Source organism: Ostrea edulis, chromosome 4 (assembly GCF_947568905.1).
Source record: "Ostrea edulis chromosome 4, xbOstEdul1.1, whole genome shotgun sequence".
NCBI classification, from domain to species: Eukaryota; Metazoa; Mollusca; class Bivalvia; order Ostreida; family Ostreidae; genus Ostrea; species Ostrea edulis.
The window spans coordinates 58,227,423-58,242,112 of NC_079167.1; the positions used below are offsets into that span (position 1 = coordinate 58,227,423).

General features: G+C 36.3%; 1 protein-coding gene across 1 annotated transcript; it reads right to left on the reverse strand.

The window, feature by feature from the left end:
• Nucleotides 1-8,829: 8,829 nt before the first annotated feature.
• LOC125669588 (PAT complex subunit Asterix) lies at nucleotides 8,830-14,665 on the reverse strand. The gene is made up of 4 exons (XM_048904199.2): nucleotides 14,558-14,665; nucleotides 14,226-14,325; nucleotides 12,144-12,241; nucleotides 8,830-9,148 (listed from the first exon to the last, which is right to left on the reverse strand). The coding sequence occupies exons 1-4, from the start codon at nucleotides 14,608-14,610 to the stop codon at nucleotides 9,082-9,084; spliced, it is 318 nt and encodes a 105-aa protein (XP_048760156.1). The 5' UTR covers nucleotides 14,611-14,665; the 3' UTR covers nucleotides 8,830-9,081.
• Nucleotides 14,666-14,690: the final 25 nt, after the last annotated feature.

Sequence of the window (14,690 nt, forward strand, 5' to 3'; positions counted from 1 at the left end):
CAAATAATTGAAGATATCTTCAATTATTTGAAGATATCATCAATTCAATTATTGCTCTCTTTAATTGAATTAATGCGTGCATTAAATCAATTATTGCTCTCATCAAATGAATTAATCCGCGCTTCCATTCAATTATTGCTCTCATCAATTGAGTTAATGCGCGCATCAATTGAATTAATGAGAGCAATAATTGATTTAATGCGCGCATTAATTCAATTATTGCTCTCTTCAATTCAATTGATGCGCACATTAATTCAATTAATGAGAGCAATAATAGATTTCATGCGCGCATTAAATCAATAATTGCTCTCTTCAATTCATTTGATGAGAGCATCAATTTAGTAGAAATATTGCTCGCAATAATGGATTTAGAACTCGGTATAAATAATTTGATGATCTCTTTAATTCAATTGAAGATATCTTTAAATCATTTACAATGCTTTTGTATAAGGAATTAATGCACACATCAATTCTTTTAAAGAGAGCAACAATTCAATTAAAGAGATCATTAATTCAATTGTGGATATGTTGAATTGAAGATATCTTTAATTATATAGTTGCTCTCTCTAAAAGAATTATTACTCTCTTCAAATGAATTAAAGATATCATTAATTCAATTGAAGAGAGCAATAATTGAATTAATGCACGCATTAAATCAATTATTGCTCTCATCAAATGAATTAATGCGCGCATCAATTCAATTATTGCTCTCATCAATTGATTTAATGTGCGCATTATATCAATTATTGCTCTCTTCAATTGAATTGTAGCGCGCATCAATTCAATTGTTGATATCATTAATTCATTTGAAGAGATCATTAATTCAATGAAAGCGCGCATCAAATCAGCTGAAGAATTAATGCTCTCATCAATTCAATTAATGCGCACAATAATTCAGAATTGAAGATATCATTAATTATTTGAAGAGATCTTTAATTCAATTGTTGCGCGCATCAAATGATTTGATGATATCTTCAAATAATTGAAGATATCTTCAATTATTTGAGTTTATGTTAATTTGGCGCTCCATAGAGAACCATTTGCTTGAAATCATAGAACATAACTGAATTCTCATAAAAATATATAACCCCTTTTGATTTTCATGTCACAAGTTTAAAGGTCAAGGGTCAAACTGGACATGTTAAGATATTGTCTGTTCGATATCTTGAGAATGCTTTGCTTGACAGACTTCATACTTGTTACATTGGTTCTACCTATGGAGTAGATATACTGATTTTGAGATCACAAGGTCAAACTGGACATAATGAAATATTGTCCACTTGTATCCCGAGAATCATTTGCTTGACAGACCTAAAACTTTATACACCGACTTCTACTAAGAAATACTTACTTAGGCCTGTCGTTCCGTGAGGAACATAGGCCATCTACGACAGTCCTCCAACGAACACGATTCTGGGCTGCTTTTGTGGCGTCATGCCAGGTCATGTCCTGCGCTTTTAGTTCTACTTCTGAGTCACGCCTCCAGGTGTTTCTTGGACGTCCCCTCTTTCTCTTACCCTGTGGGTTCCAGGTCAGGGCCTGGCGTGTGGTGCTGGAAGGTGGCTTCCTTAAGGTGTGTCCAATCCAGCCCCACTTCCTACGTCTGATTTGTATGTCTATGGGTTCCTGCCCTGCTCTCTTCCATAGTTCTTCATTTGTGATCTTTTCAGGCCATCGGATGTTGAAGATGCGCCTGAGACAGGTGTTGTAAAATGTCTGGATCTTCTGCAGGGTTGTTTTGGTCATTCTCCATGTCTCTGCTCCATACAGCAAGACAGACTTAACATTGGAGTTGAGGATCCGCAGTTTGGTAGTAATGCGTATGTTCTTTGAGGCCCATATGTTCTTTAGCATGGTAAACGCTGCTCGTGCCTTGCCGATTCTTGACTTGATGTCGCGATCTGTGCCACCCTGTCTGTCCATCACACTCCCCAGGTAGATGAAAGACTCAACTTCTTTGATGGGCTCACCACCAACTGTGACTGGTAATTGGACAGTGGTGTTGATCTTCATCAATTCTTTTTCTTCAAATTGATCTTGAGTCCTGTTCCTGCTGATGTTGTTACAAGGTGAGTTGTTTTGTCCTGCATCTGACTGTGGTTGTGCGAAAGGAGAGCCAGGTCATCGGCAAAGTCGAGATCGTCGAGTTGCGTCAGGAGTGTCCACTGTATACCATTATTCCTGCCTGATGTAGTAGTCCTCATGATCCAGTCAATAACCAAGAGGAAGAGGAATGGTGACAGCAAACAACCTTGTCGAACTCCTGTCTTGACCTCAAAACTCTCGGACATCTGGCCAGTATGGGTAACCCTGCATGTCATGCCTTGGTAGGTGTTACGGATCAGGGAGACGAGCTTCTCGGGTACTCCATAGTGTCTCAGTATCTTCCACAGTGTCTCACGGTCCACGCTGTCGAATGCTTTCTCGTAGTCGATGAAGTTGATATAGAGGGGTGACTTCCACTCCAGTGACTGTTCGATGATGATGCGCAGACTGTCTATCTGGTCAGCACATGATCTGTTGCATCTAAAACCAGCCTGCTGGTCACGGAGCTTTGGGTCCACTGCCTCTTTCATCCTCTCGAGAAGGATCCTGTTGAGGACCTTGCCAGGCACTGACAGGAGCATAATTCCCCGGTAGTTACTGCAGTCCCTCAGATCACCCTTCTTTGGTAGCTTAATGAGGATGCCTTCTTTCCATTCCTCTGGGACGTTCTCTTCCTCCCAGATCTTCTTGAAGAGGTTGTGCAAGATGTTAACAGCTGTCTCTGTATCAGCTTTGATGGCTTCCGCTGGTATCTCGTCAGGCCCTGCTGCTTTTCCATTCTTAAGTGTGGTAATTGCTCTCCTGATCTCTGTCTTTGTTGGCTTGTCGCAGTCGATAGGGAGGTCTGCATTGGCTGGTTGTATGTCTGGAGGCATATCTGGTGTTGGTCTATTTAATAGCTCTCCAAAGTGTTCTACCCATCTCTTCAATTGTTCTTCTGTTGTTGTGAGAGGGTTCCCATTCTTGTCCTTCACTGGCTTGTCTGTCTGCTGGAACTTGTTGGAGAGCTTCTTTGTGACCATATACAGTTCTTTCAAGTTTCCCTGTCCCGCTGCTTCTTCAGCTTGTTTGGCCAGATTGTCTATATGATCCCGTTTATCTTTCCTGATGCTTTTCTTGACTTCTTTATCTGTAGCTGTGTAGTCCTCTTGAGCTTTTGCTTTTGCTGCTCTTGTCCGGCTTGTGTTCAGTGCCGCTTTCTTTTCCTTCCTCGCCTCCAGTTTCCTCTTGGTATCAACAGATATCCACTCTTTGTGTTGAGCCTTTCTTCTGCCGAGAACTTCTTCACATGTGTCTCGCCACACTTTCTTGATGTGCTGCCACTGGGTCTCGATGTTGGTATCATTGTTTTCTAGCTGGTCTTGTAGCGGCTGGAATCTGTTGGACAGGCTGAGGTGGAATGCTGTCCTCACTTCCTTTGTTTTGAGGACACTCACGTTGTACTTTGTCCTCATGTTTGTCATGTTGTTAAACTTTTTGAGGCGCAGTCTTACTGCCGTCATCAGCAGATGGTGGTCTGATGAAACGTCTGCTCCTCTCATCACCCTGACATCTTTCCATGCTCTTCGAAATTTCTTGCTGATGCAAATATGGTCGATCTGATTTTCTGTAAAATGATCAGGGGATCTCCATGTGGCCTTGTGAATCCATTTATGAGGGAAAATGCTTCCTCCTATTACAAGCTGGTTAAGGGAGCATAGGTCTGCAAATCTCTCGCCATTCTCGTTCATGTAGCCAACTCCATGTGTGCCCATGACTTCATTCTAGCCATTGTTATCAGCTCCGATCTTTGCATTGAAGTCGCCCATAAGTATTGTCATATCTTTCTTCCCTGCTTTATCCAAGACTGCCTGTAGTTGCTGGTAAAAGGCGTCTTTCTTTTCGTCTATTTCTTACTAAGAAATAGATAACCCCTATTGATTTTTTTAGGTCAAAGTCAAACTGTACATGAAATATTGTCCACTCTTGAGAAGCATTTGCTTGACAGACATAAGAAGTAAATGACCCCATCTATTTTGTGGTCCAAAGGTCAAGCATCAAATTGGACATAGTAAGACATTGTCTGCTCAATATATTGAAAAGCCTTTGATTGACAGACATTGAACTAGGTTCACTGGTTCTACATAAGGAGATAATGACTGCTATTGATTTTGAGGTCAAAAGTTAAAGTTCTCTGGACAAAGATATTGTCTGCTCAATATCTAAAGAACCTTTGCTTGCATGATAGTAACCACCAAACTTGGTACAGTGGTTGCCCCTAGAGAGTAAATGACCCCTATTATTTTTAAGGTCATGGGTCAAACTAGCATAGTATGATATATTCTGCATATCGTTTTTTACGCCGAGTTATAATTTTGGCTTATTTTAGCGGTTAGATAGCTTTCCGCCAAAATTTCAGTCACCAAATATGCACCCATTGCAACTTCAGTATGTGAAAGAAAGACAACTCTTCCCTGTCCGCCAAAATTATTGGCATACTTTTGAACCAGCAAATCGACAAATTTTAGACTCGCGGAATAAACCCGCTATATGGTATCACAAGAAGGCTTTGCTTGACAGATGTCAAACTTGGTACACTGGCTCTACCAAAGGAGATGACCTGTATCCATTTTGAGATCAACAGGTCATGGGTCAAACTGGATCTAATAAGATATTATCCACTCAGTATCTTGTAAATGAGAGCAATTTCCTTGACATACATGTACATCAAACTTGGTACTCAGATGCCCCCTAAAGAGCAAATGGCCACCTGGTTTTCAGATCAAAAGATCAGGATACAAATAATTGGTTATTTGGAAATGTCTGCTCAGTATCTTGAGATATCAAACTCTCTATTATGGTTGCCCCTAACTAGTTGATAACCCATATTTTTCACTATCACTCCACACATTCTTAAGAAAATATGATCCTTTTCAATAATGCCACATGGGTGTGTGTGTGTATGTTTCTAATACATTTCTTGTTCAAATTGAAGTACACCATTAATGCAAAAATAGATATATAATCTTTGTCCTTTTCAAATTTGTCACCACCTGTAGATCAATAGATTAAGCTGGCAAACTAGGTTCATATGTTTTTGCTTATCGAGTCAAAACTTTGAATTTCTAACATTGTTGAATTTTTGATGTTGTATTTATGTTATGTAAAACTCTACTCGTGGGTCTTTCCAAATCTGTATACCAGGCAAAGGATAAAACGAGTCAGGATTTGTGAAAACATAATTATTTTTAATAAACAAAATATGCTTAAATGTGAAATCATCAATTTTAACAGTTGTACATCAATTATTTCCAACTATGCAAATATTTACATCCAAGTAAAAATATCCATCCCTACAAAAATATCCATCCTTCACTCATTCAGGCCTTTACCATTAATTTCATCCCATGCGCAGATCTAGATCTAGAGGGGGGTTTGGGGGGTCCGGACCCCCCCCCCCCCCCCCGGAATTTGCAAAGATAAAAAAATTACAATATAACTTCGACCCCCCCCTGGAAAAAATTTCTGGATCTGTGCCTGCATCCAATATAATATGATTATCAACTTTATAATTCAGCTCTTATAATTTATTCAGCTCCCTCTATTCAGTTATAAATAATTATATTTTTACCCAACGGGACTGAAGAGGCTGTTCCATGCTTGTTCCTCTTTGGAATGTTAGCAGTACAGAGCCGATATCAGAAGTGATCTTTTACATCTGTCATTTGCCTTTTTATTGACGTCGGGCTCGATTGTATGACATCATGGCGTGTTAGTGTTAGCCGCCATTTACAAGGTTGTTGACTGTGTATTGTTTATACGTAGTGAAGGGAATCTGCGTGTGTGTAGCGATATCCCTGGATAAGCATATAAATATCAACATAGGTGGTAGACATAGATGATCACCTGCATATGTAATAATAACTGGATGGATATGATAAAATTCGGCACTTGAGAATGAACGAGGAATTTCGGGACGAAGCTCGGTTATTATTAAGTACATCGATTTCATTATTTTACATCGCTTTCAAGCGGGAATTAGGCCATTTCATAGATGTTAGAATGATCTCTACTATTCTAGAGGTATATTACGGGAAGTGCAGTATGATTTCGTTACACAGCCCCCCTTCTTAAAGCATTCGTCCTCAAATGGGAACACAAAATGGCAAGTATCCACTATTGAAAGCTTTGTAAATTTAACGATAATTTAATAACCAATCTAATTAAAATTAGATCTTCCATCCACTCCCCAGTTTTCGATACGTCGCGCAACGTATATGTCCAAACGATAAAAATGTTAAGATTGTGAAAGGTCAGCTAATACAATGTAGTGTGTTACATGCTACAGACAACATGCACAAATTACAAGGAGGATTACAGTATAATAATATCCATTATATCTATTTTAGAAAAGTGTAAACACGGTCCGAGGATGACAAACTCATACCCATGTTTGGACGTTACAATTTTGATCACAGTAACATAAAGCTTTCTTTTGAATATGGATAATTCAATATAATGAATATAACAAGGGCATTGAAAAGTGAAACATTCTCTTACTATCTGGCATTATTCAGAGCAAACAATCTTGATATTTATCTATGCTGTATGGAATTTTTGTGAATTATAAGGGAAAGTGTTACATAAGTTTCAGAACTTGTATGAATTTTGTACTGCAAGACATCACTTGAATACTGCATCTTTACTTTTGACCTAGACTAGAGTCATACACAACTAGGAGTTTCCGAAGTCCCTTCCAGCACCCGTGATCTTTTTACAATTGGCCACAAGGAACCCAGATCTTAACGTTTGATAAAAATCAGAAGAATAATGTACCTTATATCTTGTTCACAAGTAAATTCAATTACAATGACCTTGACTTACTCTATTTGACCTTGAAAGACAATAGAAATCAATACTTTTATTCAACCATTATTGAAACTTCATAAAATCAAATGAAAAAGAGGCTTAAATCTGACATGGATTTTATAAGATCTGACATTACTGTAACCTTGAAAACAAAACGGAACCAAATGCTTTATGCAAGGTACTGTACATGTACCACTGAAATTTTATATGTGACTTAAAATTGTGTATGAGACTTTTACAATAACCCTTGGAAAGATCTTGGGTTGACTCTGAAAACCAGTTTCTTAAAAACAGTACCATTGCAGCAAACTTTATAAATATCATATTAGAAATTTGGCTTAAATTTGGAACTAGTGAAGATAAGAGCATACAAATGAACAGGCGAATGTCTATTTGTACACTCTCTTTGTGTGTGTGTAATATATATATTACAAGTATACACAGTGTTGAAAAAGATGAGTTGTTTTCCATTTATGTACTTGCCTCCCCAAATGAAATATCCTCCCCTTAATGTACTGCATGGTATGGAGAAAAAAGCATGAGCAGCTACATTATGAACTCCCATAAGCTACATAGGAAAAGTGTGCACAAACTATTTTATACCCTCCATCCCTCAGATCCACTATAACTTTAAGGAAAACAATTGGATCTTCCTGTCCCTACAATATGTACATCTGCAAATGGCATTGAAGTACTGTACAAAATTTGAAGTCTATCAGATAAGCCATATAGGAGGAAAAGCGTTCACAAGCTATTTTAACATCCTCAATCCCTCTAAGATCCACTATAACTTTTGAAAATAATTTGATCCTCCCGTCCCACAAATATGCACATCTACAAATGGCAATGAAGCATTGTACAAAGTTTCAAATCTATCCGATAAGCCATAAAGGAGTTCTAAGTGTTCACAAGCTATTTTACATCCCCCAACCCACTTGAATCCACTATGACTTTTAGGAAAATAATCGGATCCTTCTGTCCCAACAATATGCACATCTACAAATGACAATGAAGCATTGAACAAAGTTTTAAATCTATCAGATAAGCCATATAGGAGAAGTGTTCACAAACTATTTTACACCCTCCACTCCTCTTTGATCCACTATAGCTTTTCAAATATAATTAGATCCTCTCGTCCCACAAATATGCACATTTACAAATGGCAATGAAGCATTGTACAGTTTCAAATCTTATCGGATAAGCCATATAGGTGGAGAAGTGTTCACAAACTATTTTACACCCTCCACTCCTCTTAGATCCACTATTACTTTTAGGAAAATAATTGGACCCTCCTGCCCCGTACAATATGCACATCTATAAATGGCAATGAGGCATTGTACAAAGTTTCAAGTCTATCTGATAAGCCATATAGGAAAATGAAGTATTCACAAACTATTTTACATCCTCCATCCCTCTTAGATCCACTATAACTTTTAGGAAAATAATTGGATCCTCCTGCCCTGTACAATATGCACATCTATAAATGGCAATGAGGCATTGTACAAAGTTTCAAGTCTATCTGATAAGCCATATAGGAAAATGAAGTGTTCACAAACTATTTTACATCCTCCATCCCTCTTAGATCCACTATAACTTTTAGGAAAATAATTAGATTCTCCTGTCCCTACAATATGCACATCTACAAATGGCAATGAAGCATTGTACAAGTCTATCCGATAACCCATAGAGGAGGAGAAGCGTTCACAAGATTTTGTGAGACGGATGGACGAAAAGTACAAAAACAACATGTCTCCCCCTGTAAGAGGGGAGATATTAATACAAGGCAAAATATGTGCAATATATATCTGATTCATTATGGACAATATTTGTTTAAAAATCTTGAATTATTGCACCAAATGAATAGATGTATTTTTATATATAAATCATCTACATGAAATCAAAACCTATTGGGTATAAAATGACAAACAAATGCAATCCCTTTTACATGAATGTTGTTTAATGCATATGTGTATACTCTACTTGAAATATCATACAAAGAATGCTTTTTATTAAAACATCTATCCATCATTCTACACAAAACTCTGTCAATTTCATCACTGGTAATTGTTAAAATTCACAGAATAATCCTGAATTGTCCCTCTTGTTTGTCACTCTCGCAGTTTTTCATGCACACTGGCTATATAGTTCTCGCTCAACAATCGGAGCAGGGCCCTCAGTCTTCCCCACCTACCAGGGCGGAGTCATCGGCTGTGGACTCTGTAGATAGGACATCACAACTGCTGATATTGATAACCTGGAAATGTACAATTAACAACTAGAGTTTTATAAGGAACGTGTTGGCTCTGATGGCATCAGGAAAATTGTGATACACCTGTACACAAGAAAATCCCATCTTTTACTGCTATAAAGTTCTAGGGTTTGAGAGATAGACACACAGACAGTCTGATTAAAATCAAACCTCTCACTTCGCACGATATACGGACAATCCCATAATTTTGCCTGAGCAAGCTTTCCTCTGATATTTCATGGAATGCTCACTGCTCCATCTTAATGTTAAAATCTATATTTGCAATTGGGAGTGAATCAATAGCATACTTTTAGATTGATTTTCACCTGGTGATGCGCATCGGTTGAAAAAAAAATCGTTTGTCTTTAATATTTTTCTCAGAAAATAAAAATTAAAAATAAAATCCTCCCACCCGCCCCATACTTTTTGCTGACCCTGGATGATAATCTACTAATTAAGTTGAACTAGCCTAACATGCCACCTCAAGATTTTAACCAATGACAGAGGGAATTTATTTAATTGCTCAATGAGTAATAGGGGGAGGAATCATGAAGAGACAATAACACTGTCACCCAAAAGAAATGATTAAGTGGACCATATCTACATCCTCGAGCCATATTTAAGTGCAGACATCAACTGCAGAGAAATATAGACCATGTAATTCCTATGTACATGTATACCCTACAAAACTTTGTGGCAGTGTCAATATGTCAAATCTAATAGTTCTGTGGGGATCCTGGTTAGAATAGGTCCCCAGTACCCCTTGCTTGTCAAAAGAGGCAACTAAATGGGGTGGTCCTTCAGATAAGACCACAAAAAGCGGGACCCCGTGCCACAGCAGGTGTGGCACGATAAAGATCCCTCCCTGCTCAAAGGCCGTAAGCGGCAAGCATAGGCCTAAATTTTGCAGCCCTTCATTGGCATGGTGACGTCTCCATATGAGTGAAAAATTCTCGAGAGGGACATTAATCAATTAACAATTAATCAATCAAATCCAATAAATGTCCTTCCATTAGAGGATAACAAGAAGCCCAAGGGCCTAGAATCGCTCTTCTGATAAATTGTACAACTCCACCATTTCAATTCTTAGCCTCTTAGTATTCTAAATCTTTAGTTAAATCCTAAGAATTCAAAAAAAGTAGGTCAATGTGACCTACTTTTTGGTTTAAACATTTTGAGAACCCAAGAAATATCAACTGACAGTTTGATGATTTTAAGCCAATTAGTATCTGAATATTGAAATATAGCTGTCAAATTCCAATCGTAGGTCATGGTGACCTACTTTTTGGTCAGCGAACTCCGAACATGCAAGACCCATCAACTGACAAAGTTTGATGACTGTAGGTCAAATAGGATCTGAAATATATAAATACAGCCGTCAAATTCCAAAAGTAGGTCAAGGTGACCTACTTTTAGGTCGAAACCCTTCAAACATGCAAGACCCAACAACTGACAAAGTTTGATGACTGTAGGTCAAATAGTATCTGAAATATATAAATATAGCCGTCAAATTCCAAAAGTAGGTCAAGGTGACCTACTTTTTGGTCGACACACTCCGTAGACTCAAGATGCATCAACTGTCAAAGTTTGATGATTGTAGGTCAATTAGTGACTGAAATATATAAATATAACTGTCAAATGCCAAAAGTAGGTCACAGTGACCTACTTTTTGGTCGATACACTCCGAAGACTCAAGATGCATCAACTGACAAAGTTTGATGATTGTAGGTCAAATAGTGTCTGAAATATAGTAATTTAGCTGTCAAATACCAAAAGTAGGTCACGGTGACCTACTTTTCGGTCGACACAAACCGAAGACTGAAGACGCATCAACTGACAAAGTTTGATGATCCTAGGTTTTACAGTGCCCAAAATATGCATCTAAAATTGAAAATGTGAAATTTGAATATCAGCAAAATTCAAAAAGTAGGTCACTGTGACCTACTTTTTTATAGATATGTTTCAAAGCCTCAAGATGCATCAACTTACAAGATTTGATGATTCTAAACCTCTCGATATTTGAAATAACAACTTAAAATATATCAATAAATGATAAGCCATAAAATTCAGAAAGTAGGTCACGGTGACCTATTTTTCAGTTGACGCATTTCAAGGTCCCATGATCCACCAACTGACAAGTTTTGATGATCATAGGCTTCAAAGTGTCCAAGATATGCATCAAAATTAATTTTAAAATAAATACCTGCAAAATTCAAAAAGTAGGTCACCATGACCTACTTTTGAGACAACTTGACACAAGGTCCTAAGATGCATCAACTGTCAAAATTTGATGATCCTAGTCCTTATAATGACTAAAATATCAAAGATTTAAGGAAATATAAATTTAGGTCAACTTTGAAGTGACCTTGAGACCACGCCCTTTGCCCCAGGGTAATGCCTTGAACAATTTTTAATCTACAACATATCCTCATCCTTATGTGTAAGTTTGGTGATAATCTGCCCAGTGGTTCTTGAGAAGAAGATTTTTTAGCAACCACTACTTTTGTTTGTATTTTCCTGATTATCTCCCCTTGTTAAAAGGTCACATCCCTCTATTTAGTATGTATGAAAGCCCTTGGGCCAATGATACCCTGTAACAAATTTGAAAAGAATTGGCCAAGGGGTTCTTGAGTTATAGCCCTTTTTCTAAAAAGTTTACGCACACCGCACAAATGGCCATAGCATTAGCTCTTTGAGCCTTCGGCTCAGAAGAGCTAAAAACATGTTGAACCATGCAATTCAGCAGGTTCAAATCAATAGTGGAGAAATTTTAGGTGATGAAATATCTGACAAAGCATTAATATGCATTGATTCATCATACCTTCTAGCATTGGGAAATATGTTTATTTTGCTAAGTACTGTAATTAACGATTATAATACATATATTTTTGTAAATTGAAAGAAAACAGAACAAATCTAGGACATTACTTAAAACTATGAAGATTTTATGACAAACAGTTAGCAGTGTACATAGGCTGTTTGTCTTTTATTGACAACTTACATAAAACTGCTCAGCATCTGTTTGGTATCTTCTGATGTTCTGGCATTAGCAAAACTGATAAAAGAACAATACACAGCTGCCCAGGCACACCACTTCAACTTTAAAAAGAACATAAATAAAATGTTTATGGAATTCCTTTTTCTATACGAATGATATAACCATTCTTGTTCATGACAAAATAAGGTTTAATTACAGATGTTGGATCCTGTCAGAAAAACCTTTGTAAAATATACATTTATTATCTAAATCTGTGATGAATTTCAAATTCTTACAGAAAAGTTAATTAATGAGCTAGATGACATAAAATCTTAACCTTTTTGCATATGGAATTCAACATCTAGCAGTATCAAATATACCTTAATATGATTGAATCTATATATCAATAAACTTGCTGAAATAAACTTTCATAATATCTTCTTTTATATACATGTAATAAATGTAATTTTTTTTATAGCAATTGAAGTATTCCATGCTTGTTTACTTAGTTGTTATTGTAATCTGGAAGTGACATGCCCAACAAATTACGTTCAACATCATTACATGCGATAAAAGTCAGAGTGGATCCGTATCTTGAAAGATCCGTACAGGAGGGTGGGGGGGGGGGGTGTTTATAGTTTTTGGTCTGTCTGTCTATTTGTATTCTAGCTCTTAATGTTACTGTAAATCTTCTAAATATGGATATAGCAAATATAAATTGTTGCCATGGTAACCATCAAAATCTAAAAATTCTGTATTTACATGAAAATTTAGTTGTCATGAGCACAAGAATGATAACTTGCGTATATATATATATGCCAAAAATAACTCAACCGGATTCATTTTCAATTTTCAAGAGTTATTTGACTCTTGAAAATGAAACCGGTTGAGTTTTTTTTGGTGTTCAAATTTTTCTTTATCATATTATATATAATATATATACATTTATTATATATATATATATATATATATATATAAAATATATATATATCAGTGTTCAATTGTTAATCATTTCTTTTACTTTTTAATATAGAATTTTGAAACATTTTTCTGATCTTTTTTACAAAGGAAAAAATTAAAAGAACATTTATGCAAGTTATCATTCTTGTGCTAGGTCAGGCCATCATTAAAAATATTTTTGTTTGATGTAATCCGACCCACATTTTTCAAGGTGGGTCGGTAGGTAGGTGTTTTTGTTTGTTTGTTTTTTAATGTCATGAAATTTTTTAATATTTAGTTTTAAAGTAAGGAGAATTTTTTATTTTTCAAGGGAACCAAAAAAAAATGAAATTTAAAATTGCTGAAAAAAAATGATCGGGTAGGAGCAAATTTGACGGGTCGGTCGGAGTACATCAAACAAATCAATTTTTATTTTTGGCCTCATCTAAGAGAAATACATAATTCCCCATACCGAGCTTTAAAAATTCACTTTAAGGAGGTATGCTACACCAGAGAAATTTGATATGGATGAAAAGTTGAGGATATGTACAACAATATTTTGAAATTGAAAACTTTCAAATTTACTTTATCTAAACAAAAAATGCAGTTTTAGTAGACAGCAATCTGAAAAAAATCTAAAACCCAGGCTGATCTTGAACCTGCAATCTACAGTTCTGCAGACATATATAGCTGATATTTTTATTTTCATCCAAGTTTTAAAAGGAAGTTAGCCATTATGACGATATAGAGTACCTCCTTAAGCTTATTTCTATCCAAAAAATTTGTGTTTATTAGATATTTCAGACATGTTTGATTAGAAAATCATATTTAGTTTTGATGTATGTAGCCCATGTTTTTGTAAGTCTTCTGTAGGTCTTCAATCAGCCAGACCAAATTCAAATGAATATATATCTTTTATTTACTAAATCATATAAGTGATGCATGATGAATACAGATTCATGTACAGATTACATATTATATAGCGAAAGTACATATGACATGGAATATGAAAAAAAAATTATTATAAAATTCTAGATATGATGGAAAAACTTATATCGTGATTCAAACCGGGTAAAAGTGGCAAAAGGGATTTTAGTCCCATGGGTGCACAATTAATCAATGACTTGCCCTAACAAAATTCTACAGAAAACCCTACAGTGAAAATACCTTCATCATAAGTCCACACATGCTGAAAATCATGCCCAGAAGATTCATGTAGTCTGGAGTTGGGTCATCAGATGGCGTGCCAGCTTGTGGGGGTTTATACCTGAAAACGATAATTACTTTTGATTTATTAAACTTCAACAAAACAAAATAATATTTAAAATGGATTAATTACACTGGAACTAATTATGTGACAGCGCGGCGCTTGTTACCAAATTTCGAATTTCCTCTATACGACATAGTCATGCGTCTAACATTCTGAGTCGTCCAAAAGGTAAACTAAACCTAAATATACATAAAACAACCCTTTTATGTTTAACAGGTTTCACAGTTACCTTGTTATCTTATTCGGCCGCCTTGGATCTGCCTGGTTTGCTAACGTACTCATTTTGCATTTACCGGAAATCACTGTAAAATTTACTATATAATTAGTAATTTGGACAATAAAATGTTCGTACAAAAATGTTT

What these genes read in the sequence shown, in the direction of transcription:
- LOC125669588 (XM_048904199.2), bottom strand. Translation starts at nt 14,610, where the DNA reads ATGAGTACGTTAGCAAACCAGGCAGATCCAAGGCGGCCGAATAAGATA. An exon ending in CGGCCGAATAAGATAACAAG is followed by an intron (nt 14,326 to 14,557) that starts GTAACTGTGAAA and finishes TATCGTTTTCAG; the next exon opens with GTATAAACCCCCACAAGCTG. An exon ending in TGTGTGGACTTATGATGAAG is followed by an intron (nt 12,242 to 14,225) that starts GTATTTTCACTG and finishes TTCTTTTTAAAG; the next exon opens with TTGAAGTGGTGTGCCTGGGC.